Below are 17552 nucleotides of genomic sequence, written 5' to 3'. Positions count from 1 at the left end.
TTTTTACCTGAAATTTAGACATTTTCATTTGCGCGCCGTGTTATTTAGAGGCTTTACGGTAGCGACCCTCATCTGCTTCGTGTGTGAGCGTGTCTGCGCCGCGCCTCGCAGAGGAGAGATGCGTGTTTTAACCCGGCCACAGAAACACCAGCGCGCGATGAATGAACGAATCACAACAGCTCCTCCAGCGGAAAAAATCTCGTTCTTTTCAGCCAGCGTGGACAGATGACTGAGGCTTTCTGCAAAAAATGACTGTGCTGTTTGTGCATTATGCTTCGAGAGTGTTGTACCCCGCACGTCAAGTGTTAAGCATCATTACGAGACGAAATATGAACATGAATTCAGGGATGAGTCCGACATGGCGGAGACATTAAAATGCGATGTGTCCAGGTACGGCAAACAAACTCAGACCCTGAAAACATTCGTCACTGCTACAAACACCACCGCCGAAGCAAGCTATCACATTGCTCACTACATGGCAAAGCACAGAAAACCATTTACTGCAAATATATTAAAGGTGTGTGTGTTTCAAGTTTTGATAGTTTCTAAAATAAGATTTTATTGATGACATGTTGCTCACACTTATTTTTTAGTTTGTTGATGAACAAGAATAGTGAAGATAAGTTGGTCAGTTATACGATTTAAATGTATATCCATGTTGTATATTCGGACGGGTGTAAAATGAGACCTCTGTTGGAAAAAAAAAATGTTGTGCAAGTCATCAATCTTGGTGTCCACACCGAAAAGGTTGCTGACCCCTGGTTTAGAGTAAGAGCACTTTTATTAGAAAACGAACTAGTTGCTAGCAAAAAAAACAAAAACATTACGATCGGGTTAGTTGCTCTGTTCAAAGCAGGGTCAAGTTAAGAATGGCTTCCTTTTGCCCATTTCAGGGTGTTAAATACATATTTAAAGCTTTTTTGCTCTTTACAAACTTGGCAATGACCTGAATGAGGAAAATAGAGATGTATTTATTTCAAATCAACAGGTATGATTACAAATTCTGATCAAAATCTTGTCAACAATCACATTCTCAATGAAAATCATTTCAGCTCACATTTAGTTTTGTGAAAATGTCCGGATTCATCACAATCTCCGGTTCTAAGTTCGGACCGACGATTGTCTCGGGCACATTTTAATCTCATTTGCACAACGGGACCGAGTTCAACTTCCACATTTTAGGATGTCACGGGCCCCAGATTCCAAAAGGACACATTTTGCAAACCAGCTAAAAGGACAAATCGATAAAGCGAGCGAGCTGTGGAAATCTGGGAGCAGGGCGGATTCAAGTCAAAGCACAGGAACTAAAACTCCCTTTGGACCAACTGTAATCCCTCTCTTAGCCTGGTTAAAAGGGACTAGAATCGCTCGCGATATGGCAAAATCCAAAACATGTAACACAGTCCAAAGGGGATAATGGATTCCAGCCGATACAGTGCAGTTCGTTTTAGGCGGGTCACGATGGCACACTTCAATTGCCCGAACCGAATAAAAGGGCTCCGCCGGCCCGGGTTCTCGTCAATAACCGGGGATAATCGATCCCGGCCACAACTGTACATTTCCTATTAGGCGGGTCAGAACAAAAGTGCCTTCTGCTGGTCCCCGCTACCAATATGCCATCGAGGATAACGGATTACAGGCAAAACAGTGACGTTTTTTCAGGGCGGGACAAAGAAAAAGCTTCAGCAGCCCGAACCGATAAAAACTGCGCTCTGCCGTTTTCAGCAAGAGTCTAGTGAAGATACTGGATCGCGGCCGCGACCGCACATTTCATTCTAGGCGGAACAGAATAGCACAGCTCCCAACAAAAAAAACTTTTGCTGTTCCCTGCTCGCAGCAATTTGGGATCGTTGATAATGGATTGCGGCCGCACGAGAGCAGTTCATTTTAGGCAGAAACAGAATTTTTTTAAAAAGGCATGAAGCCCAATAAAAATGTCATCCGCCGATCTCCCTTAGCAGCATTATGGGATTGCCAATAATGGATTGCGGCCGCACGAGAGTTCATTTTAGGCAGAAACTGATTTTTTTTTTTTAAAAAGGCACCAAGCCCAATAAAAGCGTCATCTGCCTATCTCCCCTAGCAGCAATATGGGATCGCCGATAATGGATTGCGGCCGCACGAGAGCAGTTCATTTTAGGTGGAAACAGAATTTAAAAAAACGGCATGAAGCCCAATAAAAACGTCATCCGCCGATCTCCCTTAGCAGCATTATGGGATTGCCAATAATGGATTGCGGCCGCACGAGAGCAGTTCATTTTAGGCAGAGACAGAATTTTAAAAAAGGCACCAAGCCCAATAAAAGTGTCATCTGCCGATCTCCCCTAGCAGCAATATGGGATTGGTGATAATGGATTGTGGCCGCATAAGTGAAGTTCATATTAGATTTCAATAGAAGCAAAGTCAGAGGCGCCAGGCAGGCCTGACAAAACGCACTTTGACGGCCCATTTTTTCAGCAATAGTCAACCGACGATAACGGATAATGGAATATTTTTCGACCCACAATGCACCGGGGCCGCAAAGCAGTAAGGGACGACAGTCGTGCAAAACGTGCTATCGATCACCGGGAATATTTGCTCGAATTAATTCTAGGGCTTGCGTTCACATTTTCAAGCTGCCAATGATGGTTACTGGCATTCCTTAATGGGACAGTGTGTAATATTTCACCACTAGATGTCACTGTATTGCTGGGGTGTCAAACTCATTTGAGCTCGGGGGCCACATCGTAGAAAAAAAAAAAAAAACTCTCACGGGGCCGGACAAGTAGATAAAACAGAGAAAGGGTGAGAGAGAGAGAGAGAGAGAGAGAGAGAGAGAGAGAGAGAGAGAGAGAGAGAAAATCAAAAGAAGAAGAGGGAAAGAACGAATAGAAAGAACATGAGAAAAGAAGAGACATAAATAAAAAGAGAAAAAGAGAGCGAACATGAAAGATGAGAGAGAAAGAGAACAAAGGAGAGAAAGAAAGAATAGAAAAAAGAAACAAGAGAAAAGGAGAGACATAAATAAAAAGAGAAAAAGAGAGAGAACACGAAAGATGAGAGAGAGAGAACAAGGAGAGAGAAAGAATAGAAAAAAAGAAACAAAAGAAAAGGAGAGACATAAATAAAAAGAGAGAGAACATGAAAGATGAGAGAGAGAGAACAAAGGAGAGAGAAAGAAAGAATAGAAAAAAGAAACAAGAGAAAAGGAGAGACATAAACAAAGAGAAAAAGACAGAACATGACAGAGAGAGAGAGAGAACAAAGGAGAGAGAAAGAAAGAATAGAAAAAAGAAACAAGAGAAAAGGAGAGACATAAATAAAAAGAGAAAAAGAAAGCAAACATGAAAGATGAGAGAGAGAGAACAAAGGAGAGAGAAAGAAAGAATAGAAAAAAGAAAAAAGAAAAGGAGAGACATAAATAAAAAGAGAAAAAGAGAGCAAACATGAAAGATGAGAGAGAGAAAAAGAGAGAAAGACAGATATAGAAAAAGGGATAAAGAGGAAAAGAGAGAGGGGAAAAGAGAGAGGGGAAAAAAACGGTAAAGGAGCCCCAGGTGCTTTGTGAATGGTACCTTGCTTTGTCAACACCAAGTGAACACATTTCAAACTGCTGCTCATTTTTCTCTTGCGCTTCTCCTGGTGTTGTCGTCTCGCAGGCCGCTCAAATACCTGGGCGGGCCTGATTTGTTGACACCGGTGCTTTCTTGTGTCTTGTGCTACAAGGCACGAGAAAGAATACAAACTACAAGACTGAGAGTGACTAAAACGCACTGTTCAACTTCCTGTTTTCTGGCCAAGCTTTTTGGAGTTTTTGGGGGATCCGTAGCAGCAAGATTGATGATCATTTCTCCACCTACGAGTATTTTAAAAAAGGAATGCACGACGGGCTTTGTTTTTGCTTAATCTTCAAATCGATACCGTTTTGTTTTTTGAACGAATCGAGTTTTTTCTTCTTCACCACTAGGGGGCACTCATTTATACACACCGTCCCTTCAATTATTTCCCTCCCGTCCACGGTTTTTGAAGTCCACTTGGAACCGGCTGACGGAAAACATGTGCAGAACGGACACAGTGGAAGTTGGGATCTAAAGGCGCTTGGCGTAGTTTGCGCACAGGACGTGATCTCGAACGTCTCCCCAGCCGCCATTTTTCACGTGATCCTTGTGTTGAGCCGCTTCCTGAGAAGTCAAAACCAGAGAAGATGGAAAAAGTCCGTCTTTAGCGCCGGCTAGCCACTCCTCGACCTTCTGCGCCGCCCGTTCCGGCTCGCAGTCCTTCTTCTGGTGCAGGCCGCAGTCTCCGGTGTGGAGAACCCGAGAACCCGAAGCCACCAGCACCTTCATGGGCTTGGAGATGCATCGTCCAGAAAGGTGCTGCAAGGTCCAGTCCCAGTTGTAATCGTCGTAGGTGCAGAAGTCCTGGTTGCAGCCCATCATCTTGTAGTAGAGCTCCCTGGAGAAGGCCATGCCCATGTTGTGCTTGGTGGACATCCACCCGGCGCTGGTGATCTTGTCCGAAACCGCGGGGAACCCGACCGGGTCTCGTCGGTGGTTCCCCAAAGCCAGTAGGTCGCAATCCCGGCAGTTGTTCTTTCTGAAGTCCTCCGTCAGCTTGTAGAAATGGAAAAAATCGGGTAGAAGGTAGTTGTCCTCTTCCAGGAAGACCACCGATCCGTCGTAGCCTTGAAAGGTGATCACAAAAATCATGAAACGTGTCAGAAAATACTCCGTCTAAAAACAGTGGTACCTCTTGAAGGATTTTTATACAAGTTACATTTATCGAATGCAAAGAAGATTTTTCACAGAGAAGGCTTAAGTTCGATGACGGGTCGTGCCGTTCCAAGTGTGGAGTGTTTTGGCTGGGGAATTTTGACAAACGCTTGGTGTTGTTTTGAGTTTTTTAGACATTGCGACACCCTTCGGCGGGGAGGTGGTGAAGCTATCACCTGGCGCGCCCATGGGAGGGATCAGCACGCCCATGGGAGGAGCCGGCACCCCAGCTTGTGAAAAGAACTTCAGAAGATAGGAGATCGAGGGACAATTGAGAGAGAGGCTCAACGAAGAGCGACACTAATTCGGCTAATTCGATGGAATTCACTTAGTTAAATACCGTATCTTAATACAGTGCGCCTTATATATGGCTCAATATTAAATCGCAAGGTCTCGCAACTTACGCAACAGCCGCCGACTCGATTTTCCCCCGAACGTGGAGTAGTCCGCCGTGTATGCTGGGATTTATATACCGGCGTTTCATTGGCTAACCAATGTGTCAATCATCATTTGAATCGATCGCTATTGGCTAAAGTTATTCGGAGCCTCGGATAGGCTAGAAGCCCGAAACAAACCCTGCAATTGGCCGAAAAAGATGTGTCAATCATCCGTTAAATCGAAGGATTACTGTATTTGCATTATTGGTTAGAGGAACGCTACACGTTATGTAGTAATATATATATATATATATATATATATATATATATATCTTTTTTCTAGACCAGGGGTTTTATATATATATATATATATATATATATATATTTTTTTTTTTTTTTTTTTTTTGAGAGTACCTTGAAGTGCCGGCACCCGTTCCCATACAAAGTGCAGCTTCCACCACCAGTGATGTTTTGTCTGCGTCACCTCGGCTTCCCGATAGTGCCCGTACGAGTCCGGATGCTCCGCGTTGAGGCACCTTCTCCTGAGGGCGTCGGTCTTGAGAAGGTCTCGAGGACAGTCCCGAGGATCCTGCCCCGGAAACTCGGCGGGATACAGCTGAGTGCCGAAGGGGAAATAAATCTGCAGCACCCGACAGAAAGCGATCCCCCGCACCGCCGCGTCCATCTCCTCCGAGACCACATCGTGGCTGAAGACCACTAGGAACTTGTGCACGTCCACCACGTTGGACAGTGACTTCAGCAAAAGCCGCAGGTACTCGGGTCGGCGGTGGACCTGCACCATCAAGACCAGTTCCGGCTCCTCCGGGAAGCGCTCGGCGTTCAGAACCTTCTGCTGGTGATTGGCGCTGTAAACCCAATTCCTCAGCTCCACCGGTGAACCCGAATAGTTGAGCGTGGTCTGATGAGCTCTGGTGCTCACCTCGGGAACATCTTCAGAAACCGACAACACGCGGGAGGACACTAAAAGCGTCCAGACCATGAAGGAAACGGCCAGAAGGAGAAGGAGATTCTTTTTGGCGAGCCGGAACCTCATGGTGGGAAATTCTCAGGAGCGACGTTTGCTCACCTTCACTGGAAAGTTCTCCTTTGGAATCACGTGTCTGTTCCTTGCATGTTCCTCGCCTTTTTTTACGAAACTCTTTCAAGATAAAAGAAGTAACGCCATGTGTTTGTGTTTCAAAAGTAACTTTTCTTCCTGGCGGCTGTAAAACTTGACAGTGTACGAGAACAGGAAGACAGAAACTTTGACTGGGTAGGTATCGGCTCCCTCCCCTCTTCTGTCGTGTCATTTGTGAACGGAACGGCTTTATGAGCCGACTCTCGTCGATCACTTCGAAGAGCCGGCACAATCTGGACGTTTTTTCTCTCTTTTTTTCTAGACCAGGGGTGTCAAACTCATTTGAACTCGGGGGCCACACGATAGAACAAACATTCTGTTGGGGGGCCGGACTAGATAGATAGATAGATAGATACTTTGTTCATCCCCGAAGGGAAATTCACATTTCCAGCAGCATCCCTGAGCTGAGAACAATAGAGAACAATCGAAAATAACACGGGAGCTGCTGGAGTGGCTGCCATTCGTGACGGCGCCGGAAGAAAAGATTCAATTTGAATCATGTACAAACAAACAAACAAAATATTCATGTTTCAATAAGTGGAGTGTTAATGAAATTGGGGGAAAATAATTTCTGATACTGATATAACCAGATAAAACTAATTAGTAGATTAAAGAGAAAGAAAAGAAGAGATTAAAAAAATCAGAGAAAGAGGGAGGGAAAATGGAGAGAGGGCGGGACAAAGAAAGAGAGGGAGAGAGCGTGAGAAACAAAAGAGATAAAAAAGAAGTCGTGAGAGAGGGGGAAAGAAAGGGAGAGGAAGAAAGAAATCCAAAGAGAAATAGAAAGACAGAGAGAAAAGAAAGCGCGAAGTGTAAGAAGAGAGGAAGAGAGAAAGAGAAAAGGAAAAAAGGAAGTTAGAGCAAGAGAAGTTAAAAAGACACAGAGAGACAAAGAGACAAAGAGCAACAAAGGAAGAGAAAAAGAGAGACACAGAGAGTGAAAGAGAAAGAGACAGAGAGTGGGAGAAATGACGTGGAAGAGAGAGAGAGAGAGAGAGAGAGACAGAGAGAGAGAGAGAGAGAGAGAGAGAGAGGAAAAAAAGAAGTACAAGTACAGTGTCTTTGTTGGAGGCACCTGGCAACATCAAGTTGACATATTTCAACCTACAGCTTGTTTTTCTCTTGCGCTTCTCTGAGTGTTGTCTCGCGGGCCGGATTCAATCCCTTAGCGGGCCTGATCTGGCCCGCGGGTCGCCTGTTTGACACCTGTGCTCTAGCTATTGGGTCAGGAATTCTGGATATTGGACTATAAAGGGACACTGTGTAATAATTGTCTGCTACAAAGCACGAGGAAGAATATAAACTACAGGGATTTAAAGTGACAAAACCGCTCCATATTTTTCCTATTTTAAAACACTATCGCAGAAATACTACAAGAATACTACTAAAATACTTCAAATATTGATAAAAAAGTTCTCAGGTATGTTTCATATAATTATTATTATTATTTATTAATATAATTAATTTTTTAAATTAAGGATTAATTAATTGTGTGCATACCTAATATTGACGAGAGCCAAAACTCTGAAAATCCATTTGGGAGACGACTCTTTTTCGTGAGTCGAGCACAAAAAGTCAGTTCTCTAAAAAGAGACGGATTTCCCATCCCTTCTCTAATGACTGCTGACGTGTACTATGTGGCGAAACGTGCGGCGTGCTTCAAGCCACGCCCCTTTCCAACAACAAGACCCCGCCTACTTTACGTCACAGATAACGCCTACAGGGAAAAGTCGAGTCGGAAAAGTCAACAGAGGAAGGGGGAGGAGCTTCTCTGGGGAAAAAAAAACTCACTTTCCCACGAATCTCAGCTCCGAAACAGGAAGTAGTTCTAGGAAGTAGGGAAAAAGGAAACATGAGTTGGGGGTTTTCCACCGAAAGTTCGGATTAAAAACATTCCAGTCTTTTCAAATATTGTTTTTTACAAATCTCTACACGGAATAAGATCTAAAAAAAAATGTAGAATAATTATGGAAATCAATCAATTAGTGATAAATGAATTCATTAGAAGTTCGGGCGGCACTTAAAGGGACAGTGTGTATTATTGGGTGCTTCCTGCTGGTGCAAAAAAGTCACTTATTAAAGTATATTGATTAAAATCATGAGCAAAATATACCAGCTATTGTATCAATGTGTATTAAAAAGTATTATTTTACATCACTGATCACTTTTCCATTTTTTTTCTTTCTTTTTTTCCCCTTTTCTCTTGTTTTGACTTCCTTTTCTTTGGCTTTTCCTTCATTTTTACTTTTTTCTTTTTTTTGTCTTGTTCTAACTTTTTCTTCTTTTCCTTATTCTTTTTTCTTTCTTTTTCCCCCTTTCTCTCTTTTTTTTACTTCCTTTTCTTTGCCTTTTCCTTCATTTTTACTTTTTTCTTTTTTTTGTCTTGTTCTAACCTTTTCTTCTTTTCCTTATTCTTTTTTCTTTCTTTTTCCCCCTTTCTCTCTTTTTTTACTTCCTTTTCTTTGTCTTTTCCTTCATTTTTACTTTTTTCTTCTTTTCGTCTTGCTCTAACTTTTTCTTCTTCGACTAGTTCTTTTTTCTTTCTTTTTCCCCTTTTCTTCTTTTTTACTTCCTTTTTGTTTGTCTTTTCCTTCATTTACTTTTTTTCTTCTTTTTGTCTTGTTCTAACTTTTTCTTGTTTTCCTTATTCTTTTTTATTTCTTTTCCCCTTTTCTCTTTTTTCTTCTTTTCGTCTTGTTCTAACTTTTTCTTCTTTTCCTTAATCTTTTTTCTTTCTTTTCCCAATTTTCTCTCTTTTTTACATCCTTTTCTTTCTCTTTTCCCTTATTTTTACTCTTTTTCTTCTTTTCATCTTGTCCTAACTTTTTTTTCCTTGCCTTATTCCTTTTTCTTTGTTTTAGCCTTTTATTTTTCCTTTCACATCTTTTCTTCATTAATTATTTTAATGTGTTTTTGCTATTTGCTTTTATTTCTTCCTTCCTTTTTCTTTTTTCTAACTTTTTCTCTTACCTTTTTTTTTAATACGCCCCTTCTTTCTGTTTCTTTTCTTTTCTTCATTTCTCTTTTTATTTTCTTTATTTTCCACACCATTTTTCTCTTTCTCGTTCCCTTTGTTCTTTCCTTTCTCCTATTTTCTTCTCTTTCTATCCTTCCTTTCTTGTTTATCTTTCTTTACAGAAAATGAAAAGAAAAAGACAACTATTCTAATCTCCCCCCATGTTGACACGTTAAACATAAGCCAGAGAACCGGTTTCACAATTTCAACCAATCAGCAGCCAGCTCTTGTCGACATATTTTTCTCCATCTTTGTGATTGGTCAATAATATGGGTGGGGCAGAACCAACAAAATATAACTAAAAGTAAGTAATACTACAAATATTCTACTATAGAAATACCACCAAAATAAAACTACAGTAATTGTAAAGACATATTTTAAAAAAAATATATATTATGGAAATACTAGGTTGCAGTGCGAGGAATGAAATGGACTGAACCATTTCAAGGCAGGGGTGTATTTCCGAGGCTGCGTTCTTCACAGTTTTACGTTTTTTCCTTTATCAAAATAATTATAATTATGATTATAATCATTACTATTATTGTTATTATTATTTTCACATTTAATCCTTTCTGTCATTTAATAAAGGAAAGAGAAATTGAAAAATTGTAATTTATTTGAGGGGTGTTCGAGCAACCCCAAAAACGAGTTGGTGACGTCCATGCCTCAAAAACTGAAATTCGGAAAGTGACGTCATAGAGGCGCGCTACCAAAACTACCCGCTAGAGAGAGCTGTTGACCCCTTGGGTGGGTGTGTGGCTGTGCCTTCAGCAGACGGGCGGTAGGGGGCAGCATTTCCTGTGGTGTGTCTCGGGCAAGTACAGCCTGGTGGCGCCCATCCCTCTCCAAACCAAGACAACCCTTTCAGGCCACTCTTGTACAGGTGGCAAGCATGTGGCCCGCGGGCCAGGGTTTTGAGTGTGGCCTGGGAGAAGCACAAGAGAAAAATGAGCTGCGGTTTGAAAGATGTCCAGATGTTGAGAAAGCCAGAGTTCTATTACTTTCTTTTGCTTTTTTTCTCTCTCTTTTTCACTCTCTCTTTCTCGATATCTGTCTATCTCTTTTGTCTTCTTTCTCTCCTGTTCTATTTTCTTCTTTTCTGTCCCTTCTCCCCCTCTTTCCCCCTTTTCTCCCTTGTTCTCTTGTAATCGTTTTCTCTTTTACTATTGGGCTCTCTCTTTTTCTCTCTCCCTTGTTCTTTCTCTCTCTTGTTTCTCTGTTTAATCGGCTAGTCTTTTGTTTCTTTTCCCACCCTAACCCTAGCTTTTATCTTCCTTTTCCTGCTTTTTTTCTTCTTTTCTTCTTTTTGGTTCATTTCCTTTTTCCTTTGTTCATTTTTACTTGCTTATTGATTGTTTTTTCTTGTTTTTTTCTTTTTCCTTTTCTATCTTTTTTCTTCTTCCATCCTTTTTACTTTTTTCTTGCTTTTCTCTTTTTCCTTTTTCTACCTTTTTTCTTCTTTCATCCTTTTTTCTTTTTTCTTGTTTTTTTCTTTTTCTTTTTTCTACCTTTTTTCGTCTTCCATCCTTTTCTCTTTCTTCTTGCTTTTCTCTTTTTCTACCGTTTTTCTTCTTCCATCCTTTTCTCTTTTTTCTTTTAATCTTTTATTTTTTTCTAGTGTTGCCCTTTTTTCTTCTTTTATGAAATTTTTCTGCTTTTCTTGTCTTGTTTTCTTATATTTTTCTGTTTTTCTTCTTCCTTTTTCTCCATTTGTTTTATTATTTTTCTCCCTCTGCTTTTGATGTCTTTTTTCTTGCTTTATTCCATTTCTTCTTTTTTTCTTCCTTTTTTCCTCTTTTTCTCCCTCTCGGGGGTCTCTCGTCAGGCATTTTCTTCTTTGGTGAAAAGGAAAAAAAAAGGATAAGCCGCCCCCGGGGCCTCTTTCCCCCTCCCGCGGCTTTTGAAGCGTCGCTCAGAGGAACTCCAGATGTTGGGCTGCGTGAGGTCTGGCCGTTGGTCGCCAGGTGGCGCCACCTGCTGGAGGGAATTCTCGCGCATTCCTCTCCCTTCTCTGGAGAAGGGTCGGTGAAGATTGGGAGTGGGCCGTGGGCTGCGTTGGGTTCCAACATGGGGGCCGAGGGACCCGACTCGGAGGCCATTGTAGACATCTTCTATTTCTTCTATTTCTTCTCTCTCTCTCTGAATATTTGTCTCTCTCCGATTATTTCTCTCTTCTGACTTTTTTCAATCTTTTTCTTTTCATCTCTTTTCATTTATTCCTCTCGTTTTTCATCTCTTTTTTCCTTTTTCCTCTTTTTTATCTTCTCTCCCTCTCTCTCTCACACACACACAGTTTGTCTCTCTCTCTTTCTCTGATTATTTCTCTCTTCTGACTTTTTTCAATCTTTTTCTTTTCATCTCTTTTCATTTATTAATCTCTTTCCATCTCTTTCTTCCTTTTCCTCTTTTTTTATCTTCCTCTCTCCTTTTCTCCCTTTCTCCCCCTGTTGTGCTCTCTCTTTCTCACTTTTTCTTTATCTTTCTCCCCCTTTTCTCTCTCTCTCATTCTCTCTCTCTCTTCATTCTCTCTCTCTCTCTCTTACTCCTTTTCTCTCTCTCTCTGTTTCTCTCTCTTACTCCTTTTCTCTCTCTCTCTGTTTCTCTCTCTTACTCCACTTTTCTCTCTTTCTCTCTCTCTCTCTCTCTCTCTCTCTTTCTCCACTTTTCACTCTTCCTCTCTTTCTCCACTTTTCACTCTTCCTCTCTTTCTCCACTTTTCACTCTCTCTCTCTCTCTCTCTCTCTCTCTCTCTCTCTCTCTCTCTCTCTCTCTCTCTCTCTCTCTCTCTCTCTCTCTCTCTCTCTCTCTCTCTCTCTCTCTCTCTCTCTCTCTCTCTCTCTCTCTCTCTCTCTCTCTCTCTCTCTCTCTCTCTCTCTCTCTCTCTCTCTCTCTCTCTCTCTCTCTCTCTCTCTCTCTCTCTCTCTCTCTCTCTCTCTCTCTCTCTGCGACTAAGCGAGAACAGATGCTCTGCGCTTGGTTCCGCTGGGAGGTCCAGCTGGGAAACGAGGGAGGGGGAGGTCGGGGGGGGGGGGGGGGCAGAGAGTTGAGAGCGAGCAGCGCAGGCCCGAGGATGAGATCAGCGAGAGAGCCGCGTTGTTTTTGCTTTCTTCCCCAAAAAAGGCTTTTAGCACTCCAATATCAAGTCTTCTCAGAAAAAAACAGAAAAGAGCCTTTTGGGACGTCTTAAAGGGACAGTGTGTGTCATCGAGTGCTGCTTTTTCATCCTCCCTTGTGTTTTCGAGCACTCCTTTTAGATGGCCCTACGCAAATACGGCGACATCTAGTGGTCAAATAGTCAAGCGTTTTCCTTTTTCCAGCCTCAAATCTTGAAGAATTCCAGCACATTCATTCTTTCCTTCTCTCTCTGCACTTTACAATCTCTCTCTCTCTCTTTCTCTCTTTTTCTCTTCAACTTGTTTTCTCTGTCTCTCTCTCCTTCTCTTTTTTGTCTCTCTTTCTCCTTTTTTTCCCTTCTCTTTTCCCACTCTCTCTTATGGACAGCGTCCCTCTTTTTCTTCCTTCCTTCTCTCTCTCCCTTTATATCTCCCCAACTCTCTTTCCTCATCTTTCTTTTTGTTTCTTCTTCCTTTTCTCTCCTCTTTTCCTCCCTCTTTATTTTTGCTCTCTTTTTCTCTATTTTCTCTCTCTCTCCCTCTCTTTTGTCTGTCTGTCTCCCCTCTTTTCTCTCTTCTTTCCTTCTCTCATTTTCTGTCTGCTTTTCTTTTTTTCATCTCTCCTTTTCTCTTGCTCTCTCTTTCTCCCTTTTTTTCTCTTCTTCTCTCTTGCTCTCCCTTTCTCTCTTTTTCTCTTCCCTTCTCTCTTACTTTCCCTATCTCCCTTTTCTCTCCTATCCCCTCTTTTTTACTCCTCTCTTTTTGTCTTTCTTCTTCCCTCTCTTTTCTCTCTTCTTCCCTTCTCTCATTTTCTGTCTGCTTTTCCCTTCTTTCTCTTTCCTTTTCTATTACTCTCTTTCTCTCCCCTCTTTTTTCCTCTTCTCTTTTTGTCTTTTTTCTTCTTCTCTTCTCTCTTCTTCTCTTCTCTCATTTTCTGTCTCCTTTTCCCTTCTTTCTCTTTCCTTCTCTCTTATTCTCCCTCCCTCTCCTTTTCTCTCCTATCCTCTCTTTTTTACTTTTCTCTTTTTGTCTTTTTCTTCTTCTCTCCTCTCTTTTCTCTCTTCTTCTCTTCTCTCCTTTTCTGTCTGCTTTTCCCTCTTTTTCTCTCTCTTTGTCCCCTTTTCTCTCTTTCCATTCCCCCCTTCTCTCCCTCTCTCTTTTTTTTCTTTACTTTGAGTCCAAAATGGGGTCATTGAACGCCAAGGTAAACGCTCCAGTTTTCCAGTGTTTGTCGGCGGGACGAGGGTGGGAGTTTGCGCGCTCGCATCGACCAGGCCGAAGAGCGGGGTTCCCGTTTCTAGGCGGCGGCCTGACGTCGGCAATCCGGGAATGTCGGGAAGACCGGGAGTGAGAGGAACGCTCGGGGGAAGCGTTCTGGGCCGCCTGAGACTTCCGCAGCAGCAGGACGACGACACTCGAGGAAAGGATCGTGCTTTGTTTTGGGTCCTGGTCGTCATAGCACGCGCTGGAATCAGCCCCAACCAATCCGATGCAAGAGAACAGAACTCGACCTTCACTCGTCCTCTTCTCGTCTCCCTTCCTCCCTTTTTCTCTTTCTCTCTTCTTCTCAGCCCTTCAGTCCTTTTTTCTCCCTTTCTCTCAATCTCTCGTTTTTTCTCTTTGTCTCTTTCTCTCAGTCCCTCTTTCTATTGATCACTCTTTCAGTTCTTCCCTGCATTTCTCTTTTACTCTTACTCTTGTACACTTATTCTCAGTCCTGCTTTCTTCCTTCCTTCCTTCCTTCCTTCCTTCCTTCCTTCCTTCCTTCCTTCCATCCCCTTTTCTCTCTTTTGTTCTTTTCCCCCTTTTCCCTTTCCCCTTTTTCCCTTTCTCTCTTTCTCTCTTTCCTTCATTTTTACTTGTTTTCTTCGTTTTGTCTTAATGTCACTTTTTCTTCTTCTCCTTATTTTTTTTTCTTTATTTCAGCCTTTTCTTTTTTCTTTCTCATCTTTTCATCATTATTTCTTTTATTGTGTTTTGCAATTTGCCTTTCTTTCTTTCTTCCTTCCTTTTCTTACCTTTTCTTTTTTTTTCCTAACTTTTCTCTTACCTTTTTCTTTGATTTCTTTTCTTTACTAAGGCGCCCGCTTTGAGACTGGGAGGTCGGTGGTTCGCGCCCCGGCCGAGTCATTCCTAAGACTTAAAAAGTGGTCGGCGGCGCCCTCTGTTGGCTGCGGCTGCATCGGCTCGCTACAACGGGTCAGGTGCAATCGACGTTTCGTTCTGTGTGCATTGTTACACAGAATGACAATACAAGGAAATTATTATTATTATTATTATTATTATTACTGCATTTCTCTTTTTTATTTTTGTTATTATTTTTTTTTGTTCCCCCCCACACAGTATTTTTCTCTTTCTCGTCCCCTTTGTTCTTTCCTTTCTTCTCTTTTCTTCTTCTTCTTCTATCTTTCCTTTCTGTTTTATATTTCTTTGCAAGAAAAGGAAAAGAAAAGGACAACTATTCTAATCACCCCCCATGTTGACACGTTAAACATAAGCCAGATATCTTTCTCTCTCTTTCTCTTTCTTTCTTTCTTTCTCTCATTGTCACTCCATCTCTCCACTCTTCTCTCTTTTTCTCCTGTTCTTTTTCTTTCTTCTCTTTGCCTGCCCCATCTTTCCCCCTGTCTCATTTTCTCCCTTGTTCCCTTGTCATCTTTTTTCTGTTTTTCTATTGGTCTCTCTCTCTCGTCTCATCGACTAGTCTTTTGTTTCTTTTCCCACCCTAACCATAGCTTGCATCTTCCCTTTTCCTCCTTTTTTCTCCTTTTGTTCTTTTTTCCCCATTTACTTTTTACTTTGTTCCTTTTTTACTTGCTTTTTAGTTTTTTCCCCTTTTTTATCTTTCTATTTTTCTCTCTTTCTCTTTTCCTCCCTTTCTCCCTTTCTCTTTTTCTCTCTTCCTCTCCTCTTTCGCTTTTCCTATCTTCTAAAACAAGGAGGTTTGAAAAAGCTCACCTACAACTTCACTGCAACCACGGAGGGAGACCAGCAACGACCAGTGTGCCTGCTGCGTAACAAATGTCGGCGGCGAACAGCACAAAGCCAAATAAATCGAGACATTGCGACTCAATGACGCCGATAAGACGCTTGGGTTTTCGAGGCTTACGATGCGGAGGGGGTAAACCGGTTGAGCAGTGGGCTTTATGTTCGGTGTCAGGTTGGGAAGAGCAGAGTGGTATGAATGTTTGCTGAATGGGAGTGTCTTCTGGACTCTCTCGAGGGGGGATATGGTCTCCGGATAGAGATAGATAGATAACCTGTTAAAAGGCCTCGTTTTTGAAGTGGAGGATTTCTTCTTCCGAGGGGGGACGTGACGGAAAATCATCCGGGAGTGCGTTGTAAAGCGCTCCGGAGGTCCACGGAGACTAGGAACGCCCTCCGTTGAGCAGCCGGGGTTGTGCCATGGAATGGACCCTTGCGCGTTATGCCAAAGTCCGAAAGGAGGAAACGGGAAAGGAGTTTACGAGTTTGTTTTTGGGCGCTCCACGCGCTCGATGAATATTCCTGTCAAGGCGGGAAGACCTTTTCTCCACTGAGGGAGAAGAAAAAAAAAAAAAGCGCTCTGGAACTTGGACTGCGGTCGCCTCGGACATAAAACTACTGTTGCGATTGGTGAGAGGGAGAGAGAAAGCGAGAGAGAAAAAGAGAAAGAGAGAAAAGAGAAAAAGAGAAAAAGAGAAAAACAAAAATAAAAAAAGAGAGAGAAAATGAGAGATAGAGGTAGAGGGATAGAGAGAGAAAGGGAGAAAGGAGAGAAAGAAAGAAGAGAGAGAGAGAGAAAGAATGTTTCAAAGAAAGAAAGAAAGGAGACAAGAAGAGAAAAGGAGAAAGAGAGAAAGAGAGAGAGAGAGAGGTAGGAAGGAAGAAAGAAAGAGAGCAGGAGACAGAGAAAGAGAGAGAGAGAGAAAAAGAAATAAAGAAAGAAAGAAAGAGAAAAAGTGAGAGAAAGAAGAAAGAAAGAAAGAAGGAGGGGAGGAAGAAAGAAAGGAAGGGATAGAGGTAGGAAGGAAGGAGGAAAGATAAAAGGAAGGAAGAATAAAATAATGAAAGAAAGAGACAAAATGAAAGAAAGAAAGAAAGGACAAAAGAAAGAAAGAAGAAATGAAAGAAAAAAGGAGAGAGAAAGAAAGAAAGAAAGAAAGAAAGGAAAAGAAGAAAGGAGCTTCTCGGCAGAAGGGCACAATAGCACTGCGCTGACCATAGTCCAAATGGCCTCCCCAGTTTTGGAGATGGGACAGTTGAAAGAGTGCTACGTTAGCTTAGCCATATTTCTATTCATACAGACTCATTTCCAAAAAATTCTACAGTGTCCATGAATGAGCTGTTCTTCAGAAAGGAAATTGGCACATAGGCCCAAATGGACTTATCAGCGTAGCAAAAAAGTATCTGAATTCTTTCATATTCTTCGATCTTTACAGACTATGTCTGAGGAAATCGACATTGATCAAATTAGGACCAAGTAAGTCTTTTTTGCACGATAGCCCTCAAAGCACGATAGTCGAAATATGCTAGGGATCTGCCACTTTTGGAGATGCTCTCGCAGAAATTTCTCAGTGTCTTTCTCAAATTTTCAAGAGTAAGAAAAACCCATTTTTCTGATCGTGAATTGGACCAAATAAGTCTTTTTCTTAGAACACGATGGCACAGCAGTCGAAATTGACCGATTTTGGAGACAATCAAGTAGAAACGAGTTCTTCACTATTATTACAGACTAGAAAGAAGGAACGGTTCTTCTAAGAAGAAATCAGCTTTGATCCAATGAGGACCATCTGCTTCTTGTTAGCGAGACCCAATAGCATAGTAGTCAAAAAATGTGCAATTTTGGAGATTGGTCTCGCAGTAATGTGTCAGTGTCCTTCTCAATTCTTCAATATACATAGAGAACGAAAAATATATTCTGATAGGGAATCGACCTAAAACCTGTTAGGACCAAGTAAGTCTTTCTCTAATAGCACGACAGTCGAAATTGACTGATTTTAGAGACGGTCTCCTAGAAACAAGCTATTTACTATTATTACAGACTATGTCTATGAAAGAAGGAACCGTTCTTCTAAGAAGAAATCAACTTTGATCCAATTAGGGACATCTTGTTAGCGGGACGCAATAGCATAATAGTCAAAAATGTGCAATTTTGGAGATTGGTCTTGAAGGAAT

General features: G+C 41.8%; 1 protein-coding gene across 1 annotated transcript; it reads right to left on the bottom strand.

Annotated features, from left to right (window-relative positions):
• Positions 1-951: 951 nt before the first annotated feature.
• On the bottom strand, positions 952-6451 carry LOC148345938 (alpha-1,6-mannosyl-glycoprotein 2-beta-N-acetylglucosaminyltransferase). Its single transcript, XM_088325177.1, has 2 exons — positions 5543-6451; positions 952-4663 (listed from the first exon to the last, which is right to left on the bottom strand). Exons 1-2 carry the CDS (start codon positions 6180-6182, stop codon positions 4068-4070), a joined length of 1236 nt encoding a protein of 411 aa, XP_088181303.1. The 5' UTR covers positions 6183-6451; the 3' UTR covers positions 952-4067.
• Positions 6452-17552: the final 11101 nt, after the last annotated feature.

Source organism: Urocampus carinirostris, chromosome 20, assembly GCF_059441175.1.
Source record: "Urocampus carinirostris isolate Australia breed hairy pipefish chromosome 20, RoL_Ucar_1.0, whole genome shotgun sequence".
Lineage (NCBI taxonomy): Eukaryota > Metazoa > Chordata > Actinopteri > Syngnathiformes > Syngnathidae > Urocampus > Urocampus carinirostris.
Note: the sequence above shows the minus strand (reverse complement) of the source record. Positions and strands in the feature narration are given on the sequence as shown.